Source organism: Semicossyphus pulcher, unplaced genomic scaffold (assembly GCF_022749685.1).
Source record: "Semicossyphus pulcher isolate SPU_LCO1_2020_fin unplaced genomic scaffold, fSemPul1.0.p SCAF_9, whole genome shotgun sequence".
Lineage (NCBI taxonomy): Eukaryota > Metazoa > Chordata > Actinopteri > Labriformes > Labridae > Semicossyphus > Semicossyphus pulcher.
This window is the reverse complement of record NW_027211770.1, coordinates 14809364-14827346: the sequence shown is the minus strand read 5'-3', so window position 1 is coordinate 14827346 and position 17983 is coordinate 14809364. Positions and strand designations below refer to the sequence as shown.

General features: G+C 40.8%; 2 protein-coding genes across 2 annotated transcripts; one reads left to right on the top strand and one right to left on the bottom strand.

The window, feature by feature from the left end:
- Positions 1 to 232: 232 nt before the first annotated feature.
- Positions 233 to 10390, bottom strand: mrpl13 (mitochondrial ribosomal protein L13). The gene is made up of 7 exons (XM_069656730.1): positions 10301 to 10390; positions 8967 to 9090; positions 8597 to 8690; positions 8425 to 8485; positions 6782 to 6868; positions 4334 to 4455; positions 233 to 300 (listed from the first exon to the last, which is right to left on the bottom strand). Exons 1-7 carry the CDS (start codon positions 10325 to 10327, stop codon positions 276 to 278), a joined length of 540 nt encoding a protein of 179 aa, XP_069512831.1. The 5' UTR covers positions 10328 to 10390; the 3' UTR covers positions 233 to 275.
- Positions 10391 to 10716: 326 nt separating this feature from the next.
- Positions 10717 to 14095, top strand: dscc1 (DNA replication and sister chromatid cohesion 1). The gene is made up of 9 exons (XM_069656984.1): positions 10717 to 10986; positions 11361 to 11529; positions 11617 to 11751; positions 11867 to 11957; positions 12122 to 12260; positions 12453 to 12505; positions 12619 to 12773; positions 13461 to 13609; positions 13753 to 14095. The coding sequence occupies exons 1-9, from the start codon at positions 10817 to 10819 to the stop codon at positions 13862 to 13864; spliced, it is 1173 nt and encodes a 390-aa protein (XP_069513085.1). The 5' UTR covers positions 10717 to 10816; the 3' UTR covers positions 13865 to 14095.
- Positions 14096 to 17983: the final 3888 nt, after the last annotated feature.

The window sequence follows — 17983 nt, the reverse complement described above, 5'->3', positions numbered from 1 at the left end:
GTAACGCGGCTGACGCAGAGGTATATTATGGAAATAGTAGCAGAAAGTTTGTGATATTTGCAGCTGGGTTATAACAGAACCAGTACACTTAGTTCAGCCAACTTTGATGCCAGTGCTGCACAAAACTTTTTAGTGTAAACTTTCATTCCAACAGAAAATCTGATGTGTGTTTTAATCCTATAACAGGCCTCTGATTTTCACAACGTCAAGTATCGGAATAAACATGGAGGACTCATTGTTCCCCTTCAGCTTTGGTCACGTTGAGCCGCCTTAATTTATTTCATCTTGTAGTCTTCAGGCCTGTGGAGGAAACACAAGACAGCACATTAGTATGGGGAGGATGTAAAAAGAACCGATTACGAGGAAAAACATGGAGAGAAAGTGACAGATGAGAAACCAGGAAGATCCTATCTGTGTTTCTTTCCCTTTCAGACACGGCATCCTCGTTCTGTGTTTTCTCCCCTTTAATTTGAGGCAGAGATTGCAGCAGACTGATATTATCAGGCACGCTGTACTGGCTGTGATAGAGAGTACAAAAATGTTATCAATAGTAATAGCTCTGCTATCAACTACAGCAGTATGTTTGTTGATTTTCTGTCCGAGCACTCTGAGTAAAGTGTGTGTGTGTGTGCGTGTGTGTGTGTGGAGAGGAGGGGGCCACATATCCAATAATCTTCCGCCTCTGCTCCAAGGTTTTCTGAAAGAATATTAACTATGTGTTTAATAAAGGGCAACGATTGAGTCGCCCTGGATGACCTCAGTCCCTTCTCTCCTGACACACACACACACACACACACACACACACACACACACACACACACATATATATTTGATGAGTAAAATGAATACGAGTAGGAGTGAATATTAACTAAGCTAAGGCCCATCTCTTAAATAAACCAGGATTAGCTTGACCTTGACGACCACACAGCGACAGGCCTGAGCTCACGCACTGATTGGCTGTGGAGATTGGACCAGTAAACAATAAGAAGTGGCTCATTTATCACCGTGTGAACACGCGCTCTGACAGCAGCGCTGAACGCAATACAGACACGCTGAACACGTCTGAACAAGGCGCAAACACAGGGGACGGAAACTGAATGAGAAAGTGTTGTTGGCTCACGGCCCTCTGTGTACATTCAGTTTGTAATTTATATATTCACATCAGCGGTGTGCGGCGTGTACTTAAATGCTTTTTAAGGAGCATTTGGAGGGTTTAGGCCACATCATTTTTCTGCACAGGTTTTTAGATTGTCAGATTTGTGTTGCCGTTAATATATTAAGGAGGTGATTATGTTTCAGTTGCTTCAAAGCTTTGAAAAATTATATTTTCAAACATCACATCCACAGATCATTTCCATTGTTTTAATCTTGACTATTTCTTCAATATAAAGAGATTTCAGTAGAAAACACTTCACAGCTTTGAATTTGGATTTTTCAGGGTAGTTTGAAACGGTTAGAATTAACCTTTCTTCAATCTAACTTTCAAACGAGTACAAACAGGCCCCCGTTCACCTCTGTTTGAGGTGGATGAAGATGTTTCAGAGGTTGTTCTCTCAAAACCTGGACAAACTACAGCTAAAATACCTGCCTGACTGGATACCTCTGGATGTTAGAAAGTGGTGTTTTGGTTATTTGGTGTGACTGTTTTAAAAGTTGATAAATGGTACAAATGTTGACATATCTTTTGAACACTCTGTCCACCCATGAATTGTTTACTGATGTCACCACTGATTCATTAGTTTGCCGTCATGGTTTTTTGGGGGGAGAAGAGACCACATTTGGACAGGAGGGTGTAGCTGGAGATGAGCTAATGCTAGCTTGTTTGCAGAGTAAGTATAGCATCCATTGTAATATAGCAAGCATCATATTACTTGGGATGATCATTTAAGTTTGAGGAAAAACAGGCTTTAAATTAAATGTACTAAAAAACTCAACTTTATACTCCTTAGTGTATTTTAGTTCAACCCAACACTGAACACCTTTTTCAGGTCAATGTGTTTTTACAGGCATCATCCAAAGTATTCGGTCTTTTTCACTTTGAATTGGACCATTTTTTACAAAATAAACATCATGTTGTACTGAAGAAGACTTCTAACTAGCAATTGAGAACATAAACTCATGAGGAAAATGTTTACTAAGTTAAGAAATAAACAGATGTTTTTTAAAGACATAAAACAATGACTTCTTTTTCAGTGGAGTCGCCCCCTGCTGGCCATTAGAAAGAAGGCAAACACACAAAGGTTGTAGGAATCTGTTTTTACAGTCGTCCTGTGAACTGTGTTATTAACTGTGCGAAATAGAAGCATTCACAACCTGGAGAGTCAAAGTGTACTAACATCAGGAACGCGACAACAACAACGGTCACAATAAAGACGTTCGGTGCACTCGCTTGTTGAGCTTCTGCTCCTGGGGATGAAGAGGAGTGAACCTGACCTGGATAAACAGCTAGAGGACGCATGGCTGGAGGGACTGATGGAAGCTGAGTGTAGCGCTGAGCAGCTGGAAGAGAGAGTGCTCTCGGTTAACCTGTCAGGAGGATGTTTACTGCAGGTGAGGCCGGGGGGAAATGCAACAGGACGACACTATCATGACGGCAAACCGCGGGTCACAGTGTCAGTCTAATCTTCAGCCGGGAAAGACTTTACTCAAAAAGCCATGAATATGATTATGCCGAATAACAGATGCTCTCTGGTGCCCCACTGAGAAACCTTGGATGTCCCGAACAGTCAGAGAGAGAACGCACATCGACAGAGGACACGCTGAGAGGTCTGTTATATGGCCTGTTAAATTGCAGTGGTCTTCAGTGTTATGTTTGATATTAGCATAATGTGCAATGGCCTTTATTTATGAAGCTTCTCAGGGAAGCTCACAGGACACTCGAGCACGTAGTCATCAGAGCGAAACAGCCACCAAAACTTTATGAACAGTAAATAAATGTCAAATCAAGAGTCTGTCCTCGTGGATCGAGCGGCTGCTCCTCACTGTCTGTACATCATCGAACTTACTGACAGCTTTTGGTTGGCAATCGTTCGTACCACAGCCACACATGTTTGTAGTTACAATGAAAAATGTTGCGTTTTATTTGTTCCTGCGTGTGTCAGGAAAGAGTCAAACTGGCCTCAAAAGCAGGCTTCTGGCGAGCTTTCCTAATGGATCTATTCATGCGTACAATGCTGCTTAGTGAGACCGTGAAAAGAACGCAGGACTGTGGAAAATCGGGCGCCCTGCTCACTGCTGGAAAGGAGCGAGCAGCAAAATATGAGCGTTTAATCCCACATGCTCATTAACATAAAGATTGTGCTCTGCTGGTTAACAGTCAGTGACACGCCACCCACTGTGCCGCTCCTCTAAAGTCAAATTCACCACGTTGTTCTTCACCATCTGCTATGGATTATTAGCCTGTCTTCCTTTTGAATAAAAAATACACAGACTTAGCTTTCAGTATGTTCTCTATGGTCTTTTTGGTGTTTGAAATAATTTGTTTATATAGATATAACTCCAATATTTGAAACAAATCAAGATCACTTCCTGCTACTGTATGACGACTACTGTAAAACAAACACAAAGTCAGACAGTGCTCAGATCAACATCGCCCCCTTCTGGCTGCTCTTCATTAGTACAGGATACATAAACACGACTGTCAGTGTGTTTGTGCACGTGTGGGTATAACTCGCTACGATTCAAAGGTCATCAAAGGACATAAAGCCGAGGAGATTTACCCCGAGTCAGGGACTTTTTAAAAGTTTGTCAGGTAATTAAAAAAGCCATTTGAAGGGAGAAGTCGGGGGCGAGCATTAGCATAAACATTAAAATGTGTCATTTTCTACTTAGTTCAGTCAACTGAATACAAGAAGTGCTGAGCAGTGAGGGCGAGTTTGTGTATATTTCCTCTGCAGGACATTTATTATGTCACCTTGTAGCAGCTGAACCACACACACACTGAAAAGTGAATCACTTAAAAGCAGGTTAACAGCAGTGATCAGAGGTGGTCGTATTTTATATGTGCACTGATTGGCCCAAAAGGACCCTGTTGTGGATTACTCGTGTCTTTCCAATGATCGTGGTGATTTAGTAAAGCTTAGAAGCCGGGAAAAGTTCAGCGACAGTGAGGTTTAACTTCATTCATTTCCCCTCCAGGACTGTTTTACACAAAAAGACACAAATGTCTTTGAAAGGGAGAGTGAAACTTAGAAAGTGAGTTATACAGTAGATATAACATTCATCTCCTGTCAGTACTTGCCTTTATATTTAGAGACACCTCTATATGTACACCAGTGTGTGCACAGACGTTGGCTTGTGTATCTGAGAACAGGCTGCATGTGTTTGTACTTACGGTGTCCACAGTCTGGGGAAGGCGTCGATCTCCTCCTGGGTGTACTCGCTGAGCTTTCTGGGGATTTCTCTTGGCTGAGGGAGCTCCTCCGTCAGGTTGGCCAGGATGTCGTCTGGCAGCTCCTATTTAGCGGTGATCACAAGATGTCGGAATTTAAAAAAAAAAAAAAGAAAGCAGGATAAATTCAAGGAGAGACATTTTTTTGAAGGAGGTATCATAAGGAGGAGGGAAAAAAGAAGCAGCCATTAAAGATTTTCTCCTCAGATTGAAGGGAGCTTTAGGTCCATCACTCTGCCGCTGACAGTCATTCTCATTAATATTTATCACACATAGGTGTGCCTCCAGATTTATTTAAGCAGCAGGCACGAAAGTTCAGACTCGGGGCGGGTTCACACCAGCCTTGTTTAGTCCGATGGAACCGAACCCTGGAGCGTTTGTCCCCTCAGTGCGGTTCGTTTAGGTGGTGTGAACAGTGGAATGAAACTCTAATGCGGACCAAACAACCGGATCATTAGAAAAGACGGGTCTCGGTCTATTTCCAAACTAACCACGGTCCGGTTTGATTCTGGTGAGAACGTAAACGGACCTAAAGCAGGACCAAATACAGGAAACAAACCATAAAACTGCATCGTAGTGTTTACAGGTGCAGACATTTGCAGAGACACGCAGCGAGATGAGTAGAGGACAGACGTGGGGGCGCACAAGGAAATAGAAATATGGGCTGACCAAACAGTTTCACAAATGCTTGTGGAAATGCACGAGAACAGGGAGATGTTCAAACTGTTCAGTGAAAAACTAAAGGAGATTTGAACTTTGGAACAATGTCGGTTAAAAGTAAAAAAATCTCTGACACGTGGAAATTCTGACCAATCAGAGAGCAGTTTCCCCGCGCATCAAAACTTTTGGTCCGCTGGTAAAAGCTGCCGTGTGAACACAAAACAAACTCGAGGCAATTGTAACAATTTGGTCTTTGATTCAGACCAAACAAATGGACTTGGTGTGAATGCACCCTTAGAGATCAAGAAACACCAAACCTTCCAAAATACTCTGCTTTGACTTACAGATGGGACTGCAGACATTTACAAGGCTCATGAAGCCCGTCTGCTTGTAATCATGGACCAACACTGAAGCATCCACAAGTCACAACCAAAATAAAAGACGGTATCTGCTTTCCCTCACTTCTAAATTCAGACACATAATACCTCATGTATCACATTACAAGTGAAAACTCAAAGATCGGATGTTCTTCCTTTGTGCCACGTTCCCACAGTTAATGATAGTGCTCCCTCGCACGGATACAAATGACAGCCAGTTAATATTTGGGCAGGATGCCCAGGTTAATTAGCCGCCTGTCAAGTACTTTTTTGTTTCAATTCATTTCAGAAGCTGTGATGTGTGACGCTCATGATTCTCGCCAACATCATTTAAAACTATCACAACTCGAGGCAGCAAAATGCCTGGACGGTTGTCAGTGAACTACATTAACCAGAATTCACTGCTCTGTAAGACTCAATGCAACTTTTATCCTTTGAATTAAGAGTAAATGGAGACATATTAGTGTTTTAATGTTACAATGGGATCAGAGAAATATGAATTGATTTTTTTTTGCCACTTTGTCTAGAGCTGCAGCGTTTTATTGTCTTCACAGTGCAGAAAACGCAAAGCACGTCCTTGATACTTCAGCTGCTTATTTACGACCCTGTTCACATTTGGTATTATCATATGGTTTTCAAGTGCACAGCCTTAACTACAGGTGTGAACACACCCAGGACGGATTGGGGACGCATTCAGATCACTCAGGCCACATACGTACAAGTACTCGAAGCAACATTAGCATTCATTTGGAGTTATTGGCGTGTACATGTCCAATATTCTCTCTCTTTAAGCTCTGTTTTTCCGTCTCCACCAACTCCTGAGGGAAATATGTAGCAGTTTAGCAGCTTAACGCTCCACTGTGTTCACATATTGTACACAGATGACTGCAGAAGTTTCTATCCTTGAAGACATACTTTAAGTTTATAGATGACACAGTCATGGTGAGTGTGCTACGGGGGAGTGATTTAGCACTTGTTTGGCCCTGTGGTGAAAGATTGTGCACTGGTGTGATATATGTTTACTAAAATTGCATGATACATGTGTGTAAACTAAAGAAGCAATTCACACTAAATTTGACAGAGAGTTGGACTGTTGTATGCTTAATGTTATAGGTATCTGGGTTACTGCTAAGAAAAGGTACTGAGCAGTAATGTGGTGGGCTGTCAAACCAAAACAATGAGCTGAAACTCGCTAAATAGAGCTCATTATTATCTGCGAAACCATATCAGTGCACCCCTTCTCATTATATGCCCTCTTTCCAATGTCCTTCATTAACCTGCATGATACAGTGATTAGCATAAGGGTGTCTTTCTGAAGACTCTGAGAAAAGACAGAGGGAGAAACAGGACTTACATCATCAGGAAAGATGTGTAACCGCTGCATCATGGTGCGTCGTAGCAGATTCCGAGGCAGCATGCCGTAAACAGCTAACTTCACAATCTGGTGAGAAGAAGAACATTAACACAAACAATGTGCTCATTGTTGCTTAAAAAAAGTACTTATAAAAACACACTTTTGTCCATATTTTTCCCACATTTGCTTCCAAAACTTTGTTGCTCAACGTGAGAAACATGTTAGACTTGGAGAGCGTTACTGGACCGAGACATTGGAGAGCGATGTTGGACAGAGTCACTCAGTGCTGACAAATCATTCATCTGTTCAGTTCCATTTGTCCCCTGGCGCTCGCCAAACCCTCCAGCCCTCATTTTTAATGAACCATCAGGACTCACGTCTGTAATCGCCTGATGGACTAAAGCCTGCATCAACAAAGAGCCCACAGACATGTGAACTTCTCACTGGGATTTGTAAACTACGGACTGGAAACCAGTGAAGGTAAAACACTGACTTTAAATCCACTAGAAAAAAGAACAAATCGTTTTGCTTTCATGTTAAATGACTCGGAGCAGCCCTGATACTTTTGTTCAACCGCAAATGACATCTGACTTGATGAACTCAACACGAACGTTAAACACCCAGTGTGTGTTGCTCTGCCTCGTCTGAACAGGACTGAAGGAAAGGTGAGTCAAATGTTAAACTGAAGCCATAAACAGTTACTAAATATGATTTAGTTAAATAGATCTCTGCACAGTCGATGTGAATACTTGACTGTGATTCTTGTCCAAATGTTTAAGAATGACCGCCTCCCTGCCATAAGGCCACACTTTTATGTAGGGTCAAAGTAAGACTAAAACGCTGCATGATAGTGGATATGAGTCAGAAAAGGAGGCTGTGAGCCCACTGTGAGATATAAAGTCAAAGTTTTAAAGAAGAAATGTCAACTATTCAGATTATTTTTGAATAACAATGTACAAACAATATATTATAATCTACAATAATAGCTCTGTTCCTCTCTGCCGAGCTCAAAGGCAGAGAGAGGAACAGGCTGTGATGAGGCCTTGGCAATACATTTAATACTACTTAAATTAATTCACTGTGGGTTTTGGTTTGGTTCATGGGCCTTGTTGACAATAACAAAGAATATAAACTGTCATCAGACTCGTCCTTAAAGCTCCCAAATTGTTGTTTCTCTCTCCTGTGACAAAGCTGCCATGTTTTAAAACACAGATGTCAGATGCAAATGATTTGCCAAGGACAGTATGTCGGTCACATCAACTTCTCAATGTGATGTGTTACTAGTGTGTGTGTAACAGGATGGGTGTCTGAATGTATGAATATGTAACATGACCAAAACAAATTCTCCTTGAACTGACATCACCGGCACAAATCCGTTTCTGCTTAATCCCTGCTTTCTGCACTGCACATTAATATGCACGAGCAGCACATGTGAAGGAAGGGATGAATGTCACAACACCGACTCTGCACTGAGCATGGCTGACATGGAAATGAGACTAATCTCTAAGAATGTGGGTTAAATCATACATGCAGTGTAATAAATATCCAGTGTGTGGGGTATGTGGCAGTAGCATCTCTGACATTTTAGTATTTTATCTAAATAATAACCTAAAAAAAGGATAATAGTAAGAGATCACACTTACTGCTTTTGGGTCTTTGTGGTGCAACTGGGCAGCTGTGACTTGTTTGAATCCACCAGGATACCTTTGCAGAAAAAACAGACAAGTTAAGTCAAGTTGTTGTGTGAATTAAGCTTTATATTAGCCCTCTACCAACATGTAGTGATGAGTATAATATGACACAGAATGGACTCACCCTGTGTGTGATGAGTAGACTTTCTGCTCCCATTTGTTTCCAGAGAAAGCTATCTGTCTGGTGTTTATTACTACAACATGGTCACCAATGTCACCTGCAAAGATGTTCAAGTTTGTTTTCAGGTTTGTTGCCAAGTTAAAGATTATGAAAGAACTCTATTTAACAGAAAGACAGACAGGTACAGACACAGCAGCTAGTTTGCTAAAGCAAGTGTTGCGAGAGCATCACAAGGAAGCAACTATATTATTATTATTTCCCTCTAGTGCCATCATGTGGCCGTTCCCTGCCACAGCAACAACAACACAAACTAAGGATGGGTTTTACTTTCATTAAAAAATGCACAGTAGTTAATACATAGCATAACACTCACTCAGTGCATGGTAGATAGGCTTGTGTTTTCCCTGTAGTCTAATAGAACACATGGTTGCGATCTTCCCTGGAGGCTGCATCCTGGCATCGATCAGGAACCAGGACCGAGCGAAGGTCGCCCATTGCTGAAATAAAGAAAAGAAAGCAACTGGGTAAATAAACCTACTCACATGGGGCCATCAGATGTTAAAAGGTATGAGAAACAAAAGAGACAACACGTCTGTTTACTGAAGACCTTTTACCATAAAGCACTGGGGGAATATTTAACAAGGCTGAATTCCATTTAGCAGCTTTAGTTTCAGGGTCGAGGTGTTGTGCATGCTGCCTCATTGTCACACAAGGGTTCAATCAAGTGTACCAAATTGGGATATTACGAGCTCCATTTTCAGTAATAAATCTGCCCTATTTTTTTCTCAGTCCATGAATTAACCTGTAATCACCCAATCAGTAAATATGAAGGGCAGAAAACACTAATGAAGCAATGATCTGTCTTGCTGTTTGCTTTCGGTGCTTAAAGATCACAGCCAATATTGTTGTGTTTTTATAAAAAGCAAACCATTTCCATTACTATCATGAACATTTTCATAAACAGAAAAGTGTCAATTGATTTAAAAAATTTGTTTCCGAAAAGGTTGCAGAAGGCTCTGAAGCATTTCCTTTAGTAAAACATCAATATGTACACATTTATACCAAAACAATAATGGTTTTATTACAATATAAAATATGGATCATTTAAACCCATCCTCGAAGTGGTCAGATTTTTTGTGAATTATATAGTGAATATTACATATATTAATGGACCTCTGATGACACCCTATAGAATGTGACATGGCAAGCTGGTTTACTTTAGTGCACAAATGAACAGCCTTTTAAGGCTGATACAACCACACTTTACAAAACATATGTGAAATAAGTAAGATTAACAAAAAAAGTAAAGAGTTCATGCATTGTTTTGTTTTTCTTTAGGCTACCCATACAAGCATTAGAGAAGACAAGTGCTTGTTTAGTGTGAACGTCTAAACATGCTTGGTGATTACAGTTTACAGGAATTGGCTGAGAAAACAAGACATGAATCATTATCTAACGCCACCAGGTGTTAAATAAATTCCGGATGACGCGTATGACAGCCCAATGACTACATCGGTAACAAACCAATTCAATTAAAAGTATGAAAAATGTAATCCCGTTACGCACACATTGGCTAGTTTGTTAGCAGCTCTCGAAAGCAAGCTAGCGGCCTATTTGTGACTGAAGACACATTCAAATCAACGCGCACATAACGGTCAAATTATGAGATAAAAATGAAATAAACTAGTGTAAAATACGTATGGTTACCTGGGCAGATCTGGAGAAACTTGACATTTCGACTACACTATTAGCACATCCTCAAAACATTTGACCCCCAACCAACGTGAATATCGGTCCGTTAAGTTATTTATCTCGATTGAAACAAAATTTGTGACTTCACTTCCTATGTTACTTACAGCTTTATCTTTATCGAGCTCAAGCAGCGATAGCCACTGTGATTTCGCATCTACGCTCATGTTAAATGTTATTACAGCTAAAAGAAAACCTTTGAAAATATTTATCTATGATTTATATAGGTCAGCTGCCAAGGAACATTTTCAACCCGGTCCTATTTTGTCGTCGCACCTCAAGAAATTACCTCACTTCCTCTACGACAAAAAGAGAGCGGGGAAATCTGACAGGCACTAAACAGTGCTGCGAAGTTACAATAACTTTGTGTTTTTTATACATTACAAACGTGGTGTCTGTGGCAGTTTGTTTGTCGAGTACAAAGAGGGTTTATTCATCAACACATTATCGATCGAACTCTCCGTCTGACCCAGAATGAGGACTTTAGAGGAGGTTCAGGCCACTCTGCAAATCGCCAAGCTGAAAGAGGAGGATCTACAGAAAACAATCCACTGTCTGTCCTTTGGAGAAACAGTCTCATCCGCAGATTACTGCCTGATGGAGCTGGACGACACACTGTGCAAACACATAGAAGCTGGCCAAAGGTAACGTCGTTTTAAACGTATTGTATTATTCTGCTCACATTGTCTGATCTTTTCATTGTTGATTTACCTTTAGATTACAGTTTTCTCATCAAACGTCAAAAATAATTGAAATACTCTTCACAGGTTCACTTCAGAACCATGTTACATCTTCAAAATGCTTGAAACATATCCAAAAAATGTTATTCTTGTATTTAACACATGGTAAAAAGCAAATAATCTGCAAACTACAATCTCCCCTTTCTCTTTTCTTTTTCAACAAATATGTTAAAATTATTTATTCAAACTAATCTGCAATGCACATTATCACGTTGGATGTAAATATATGTAAATTATATTCATAAATTATATCTAACAATTATTCTCTCCTTGTCCAGTCTTGTGATTCGAGGGGATAAAGAAGAGCGTGCAGTTCTCTGCAGTGGCGACAAGACTTATGATCTAAAAATAGCCGACACATCCAACCTGCTGCTGTTTCTGCCAGAGTGCAGAACTCCAGACCAGCTGACCAACAGTCAGGACAGCTCTCATGTAGCGCACACACAGGTAGGGACAGACACAACCTACTGAGTACACATGTACATATTGCATTTATGAGCCAAACACACCAACAATATCCTACTTCTGTTGTAGATCTGGGGATTTTGTAACAGCTACTGGGAGCTGCGCAAACATCGTCCTAAACTGAAGAAACTGAAGAAGCTGTTGATGGAGAATCCTTATGAAGGACCTGCTTTAGGGGGGCAGGAGGAGAACACAGAAGACAGGGTAAATCAAGCTGCACATGTCCTCTACGTTTTGGATGTAAAGGGCTGACTGTTACTTTTTGAACGTTTCAATGTTTCACACTTTTTACTGGTTTCCTGTTTTCCTCTGTTACCAGTACACAATGCAGGATCTGTTGGAAAGGATCCAGGCCAGTGAAGACGAGATAAAGACCCAGTTAGAGACCATAAATGCCTGTCAGATAGATGGTAAACACTGGCTTTTCATTTTAACCACATGTGTATGAAAAACTATTGTCAATGTTGTTCTCCCGGGACGTACAGCGCAGGAAGATGCTGATACTCTCTAAATAAATAAACAAAACAGATACCCACCAGATGTTCAGAGAGAGGGCCTATTTTCTGTCTTCCAGGTTACTTGCGCGTGCTGGACTTTGACTACGAGATGAAGCTGCTCGGTCACGTGACTCAGCTGGTGGATTCTGAGTCCTGGTCCTTCAGCAAGGTTCCCCTTCAAACCAGTCTAGAAGAGTTAGGTCCACTGGAACCAAAGTAAGTTACCATCTGTGATCTGTATGAGCATGCAACAGGAAAAATAAAATATTGACAGTCTAGACTTGAGTTGAAATAGCAGCAAAAAAATCCTTAAGTACATAACCAATGAGCCTCTTTCTGAGCATCACTTTGAGGGCTAAGGGAGTCTTATAAGAGATGCTGAGCCAGATTCTCTTCTCTCTGTCACAGAGAGATGATCGAGCACTGTTTGAACTGCTATGGGAAGCGCTACACTGAAAACGGTAACGTAAAACAATCTGTGGATACTCAACTTATAGATGTTAAATTGTTATCTGTGAATTAGACTTAGAACTATAGTGTTCTAACATCGCAGTGTCTTCCCTCCTCTTTATAGACAAAGTCTTTTATGCGCTACATGAGGATAAAGTGTGTCAGGGCATCGCGCTGCTGTTGCTGCAGAACGCTGTCAAGTTCAACCTGAGGGAGTTTCAGGAAGTCTGGCAGCAGAGCGTCCCAGACGGCATGAGCACAAGGCTGGACCAGCTGAAGGTAGCGTGTACCTCTCTTACATACTGCAGGCTGAGGAGAAGAGGGGAGTTTTGTTTCTACGTTGTGCTTTAAAGACACACGTTTTCTTCATTATTTTATTTCAGTCCAATCCTAAAAATCTTTTAAAGAGAAGAAGTTATTCATTAATGAATTTCAACACTTAAACTTACTAAACTAACTTAGATTTAAACTAGCTTGGAACTAGCTGGAACAAATCTTTCTCACACAGATGCTATGCTATAAATAATATTGTATCTGGTTATAAAATAGCTCAATTTGTCTATGTTTCAGGTCAAATGAGTTGCCTCAAAGATACATAAGATGGCAAGAAAAAACAGGGAGCCCCAAGTTCATTTTCACCATCTTAGTCTTTAACCAACAAACTCCAGTTTCATGTGTTTTTGTTTTTAGAAGCTTTGTTTTCAGATAACTAACAGTTGAATAATTGATTCATTTTTTAACTCTACTGCAGTATTTAGTCAAAACATTGTAGAGTGACACAGCTTCTACAAGATGTCATGGATCCATTCAAATTTCTGCAGTCTTCTCTTTAGTCTCACAGTTTTTTTCTCTTTCAAGCTAGTTTGCAATTCCCACTATCTGACCTAGACTGAGTCATTATGAAGCCTAGCTGTTGCTCTCTGCTCATTCTCTTGAGAAACTGATCAAAGTGTTGTAAATCTCCAGAGTGTCGCCCTGGTGGACCGCACTTCCTATCCAGAGACCATCTGCCTGCTGCGGGTGGAGGATCTCCCGGAGGACACGTTGGAGCGCTTCAACCACCTCTTCACACTCCGAGAGAAATGGACTGAAGACGACATCACACCATACATACAGTAGGTGTCATCCGATCATCATATATAAATATATATCATAAAGTAAAGGGTCAGGATTTGTCTTTTTGGCACGAGTGCAGGAACAAATCACTAAAGTCTTACGTCATGTTGTGTAATGATTCCTTCTTCCTCTCCATGCTCAGGGACCTGTGCGGAGAGAAACAGACCACCGGAGCCCTTCTGACCAAATATGCTCGATCTTCAACGCAGAATGGGATCAAAGTCTTTAACTCCAGACGGCCTGTGGCTACATGAACATGTCCTCTGTCGACTACTGGATTTACATGAGAAAACTAATGTGGTAATGTTTATTCACCTAATTACTGTTACTTCAAATATCCAAATGATTGTACTCATATTCGTCCTTACAATGCCTTGTTAACATTGTAGGTATCAGTCAGCGATATTGTTGCAGTTCAACTTGCTACCTTGTGAAGCGTATGATAAATATGACTGCTTAAAGAGTTTTCGTCAATATAAACCAGACCTGATCTATTTGTGTTTTTATTATGTCTGTAAAAGAACGCTACATGTTGGTAATAAAATAAGTTTTTGGAACATGGGTGGTTTGTCTTTAATTAACCGTAGTTGGACATAATATCACATTTTTTATTCCCAGCAGGCTCTTACCAGGTGCTGTACTGCAGGTTGTCCACAAGGTGATGATCTCTGCTTTTATTATCAGTGTGAGCGCCACACAGACCTGAGGATAGATGTCGTTTGTACTGACCGCCCACGTCGCCTGTTGTTTACTGCTTTATTATTCATACAGGAAACAAGATCATCATGAATGCATTTCTTATCAATTGTTTTGGTCAACTGACCTGCTGAATGTCCTCAGGATCTGTTTCTGTCAGCAATTATTGGCCAAATTCAACTGTCCAGCATCTAGAGTATGGATATTGTCATGTTTCCTTTGTCTTCTGTGATTCTAAACTGACTATAGTTTATGGACTTATTGCTAAGTTATTGTTAAATATAACAAGACCTTTAAAGAAAGCAGCATGAGCTACATGTGACATTGATTTTGTTCTTTTTAGCACTATTCTGAGAGCTACAGATGAATCCAGAAAATTATCTGTAGATTAATTAGTCAGTATTTAATTTGTGAGGGGAAAAAATCCCCCCAGAACATGATTCACTGTTCGTCTGTTCTTCTTCCCTCGTGTGTGACTCTCCCACTTGTGGGCTTTGGTGTAAACAGGAAATTTATGGCATGCCTAAATGGAGCAGGACAGAAGACAATTGATGCTCTATATGTTTTGGTGTTCTCTCATGTTCTAATATTCTAATACTACAAAGTTTACCCAAGTTCTACACGGTGAATTTAAAAAAGCAGAAATGAGAACAAATAAAACATAAAAATTACAGAAATGAAGACAATGAAACGACACAGAAACTCTTGTGCTCGGTTAAAAGCCAAGGAATAAAACTAACTTTGATGTTGTGATTTAAAAGTTGGTAATGTGGAGGCCACATTCTAACTTGGGGGAAGTTCGTTCCACAATTTGGGGGTCACTGCCGAAAAGATGCAGTCACCCCTGGTTCTCCTCCTACACTTAAGAACGATAACAAGCAGCCGATCAGCGGACCTCAAAGACGCATTTGGAGACGCATTGAAATGCAAAGTGTGAAGGCTAGTACTTAGAGCTGACCACTTGTGATCCAATCACGAAAACATGTTAATAACAGGTGTGTTAAGGGCCAAAGACCTCGAGTAGGTACAGACATGCAACAGGTCAGAGAAGCACTGAGGTGCTAACCCCTTTCAAGGTTTAATTTCAAACAATACAATCTTAAAATTAATCTGAATTCTTTTATTAAAAGCACATTTTGTTTTACAGAATAAGCGCTTTGGTTGAATCAGGTCTAACGCTTTAAACAGTTCAGCTCCAATGAAACAAAAAGATACATTCAGTCAATCATATGATATGAACATAGACGTTAATTAAAACAATGTGTGAGCAGAGGCTGGGATATGAAAAAGGATGATAAAGACTTTTGGGTGAAAATTTAACAGAAAATCTATAAAAATAAGATACAAAAGGAGGCAACGGCTTAAATGTGACTTCTTAAAGCAACACTTTATTTGATCTCTGCACTTAATCTAAAATTATAGAATCTAAAGGTCATCCAAAGAAACCTGCCTAGGGTTAATAAACGTTTGATGTAGTTTCAAACAGCCCTGTCGGTCAGATGTCTGTCTAATGTTGGTGCGGGGCTGTGGTACCTACTGGTCATGTCAGCAGTGCACATGTGTGAGTCAGACAGACTGTGTTTTTTTAATAACTAAACTGTCTGCGTGTGAATCACAGTGACTGTCCTGAGAAGAGGAAGAGCTCTATAGAAACAGGCTGAATGGTAAACACACACACACCTACTCACACACATCTGTGTTTCCAAAATGACTTTATCTGGACCGTCCGGCTGACTCACCCTGACATCAGCCCCCAGGAGTGCTGAGTAAACAGCTCAGGGGATCCCAGCTGTGTGTGTGTGTGTGTGTGTGTGTGTGTGTGTGTGTGTGTGTTTCTATATGCCGTCTGCAAGTGACGAACTCTCTTCACTTACTTTCCTCTTCTGTGTGTTCACTCTTTTCACTGCTTCCCCATCCCTCTTTCTTCATTCTATCAATTACATGCGTCTGACTGTCATCATCTTGTCTTCACTTCCTCTTTTCATGTCACAGAAACTACATCATCAGCGAAATTCAAAGTGTTACAGCAGAAGAGTATATAAGAATGACGTTCATATGTCACGATTAATGCATTACTCATTTTATTGCAACAGTTAAATTATATTCAAGTGTCAAGTTTAGAGATTTTGTGATAACTTATATTTTGAATTTAGCTGATGATGTATCTATTTCATAGGGCACAAAATCTATCCACCAGGACAGAGGGGAAGAAGAAGGAACAGGAACATCTCAGGGAGGCACTTCAGACGTGAGGCTACCCAAACTGGGCCTTCAGCAAAAACCTCTAAGAAACACAACTCCAACAGGAAGGAAGGGAACAACAAACGCCACAGCGTTGTTACTCCCTACCTAGGTCTACACGCCATCCTGCCCTCTACGCTCTGCCAATGAAAGGCGCCTGGCACTCCCATCACAACAGGGCCATAAGTCGCTAACTAGACTCTTCTCTTCAGTAGTCCCCAGGTGGTGGAACGAGCTACCAAACTCCATTCAGTCCGGAGAGTCCCTTTCACCTTTAAGTCTGCTAAATGAAATTGTAACATTGTACCTGTCTGGAGTTTCTGAGAAACTCAGGACACTCAGACAGAAGCTTGTCCACCCTAAGGACCAAACACCCAGACATAAACAGAGCAATGTAGTGCATGCAGTACAATGCAATGAGAAATGCAGGGACCCGTACATTGGGGAAACTAAAAACAACTCCTCAACAAATGCATGACCCAGCACAGCAGAGCCAGCTCCTCAGGTCAGGACTCAGCTGTCCATTTAAAGGACAAAGGACTCTCCTTTGAAGACAGCGAGGTTCACATCCTGGCCAGAGAAGACCGCTGGTTCGAAAGAGGTGTCAAGGAAGCCATCTATGTTAAGCTGGAAAAACCATCCCTTAACAGACTTTATTCTCAAAATCTTAGATATTTTTTTCCCCCTCAGTGTGGCCCTAATACTCGTCATACCCCTGATCACACATCTATTAGCATACTAATGACTTGCAGAGGCTAGCTCCATCCACCAGTCGGTTTAGAACTGAAGAAGCCTTTCAGACTTCAACCAAGTCCAGTTGCCTGTTGGAATAAGCTTAGAACTTATATTTTAATTTGACTGTAAATCGGCTAAATGGGTACCTGCGCAGCATGTCCTGCAGGTCTGCTCCCACAAAAAAAACACGGCCCACAGTGCTGAGCAGAGGTCCATGTCTTGTGGGTGCTGGACGGTCATAGTGTCAACTTTTTCTGTGGAGGAACCAAAAATATCGACCACCTGCAACATGGAGGCTAACTCCTGGATGAGAGAAAAAGATTGATAAATCCAAACTGTCGCAGTAGGAAATAAATTGAATTTATGGGCTAGTTCAATAGTCTTATGGGATTTTTTTTTCAGTCAGCTTCACGTCACATATATTAACAGATGAAACCACGCCGAAAACCTCATTTGTTAAAGAATCCGATTTTCATAAGTTTACATGTTCATTCATATTATAAATCAGACTACAGTATTTCTTGTGTTTATTTTAGTGTGTATTGTAAAGAAACGTTATATGGATTTATTGGTGGGCATATCCATGTAACTCAGGTGAATGTAATTAGCCTCTGCGGTAAGTGTACCTGGAGAAAGCTTTGTCCTGGTGCTTTGAACCATGTTTGGAGCCTTCAATAAGTTTAAAACTCCTGATGCATGTG

Coding starts and splice junctions, on each gene's coding strand:
- mrpl13 (XM_069656730.1), bottom strand. CDS start 10,327: ATGTCAAGTTTCTCCAGATCTGCCCAG. Junction 9,091..10,300: donor GTTTCTCCAGATCTGCCCAG/GTAACCATACGT, acceptor TCTTTATTTCAG/CAATGGGCGACCTTCGCTCG. Junction 6,869..8,424: donor ACCACAAAGACCCAAAAGCA/GTAAGTGTGATC, acceptor TCTTCTCACCAG/ATTGTGAAGTTAGCTGTTTA.
- dscc1 (XM_069656984.1), top strand. CDS start 10,817: ATGAGGACTTTAGAGGAGGTTCAGGCCACTCTGCAAATCGCCAAGCTG. Junction 11,752..11,866: donor AGGAGAACACAGAAGACAGG/GTAAATCAAGCT, acceptor CTCTGTTACCAG/TACACAATGCAGGATCTGTT. Junction 12,261..12,452: donor TTAGGTCCACTGGAACCAAA/GTAAGTTACCAT, acceptor TCTCTGTCACAG/AGAGATGATCGAGCACTGTT.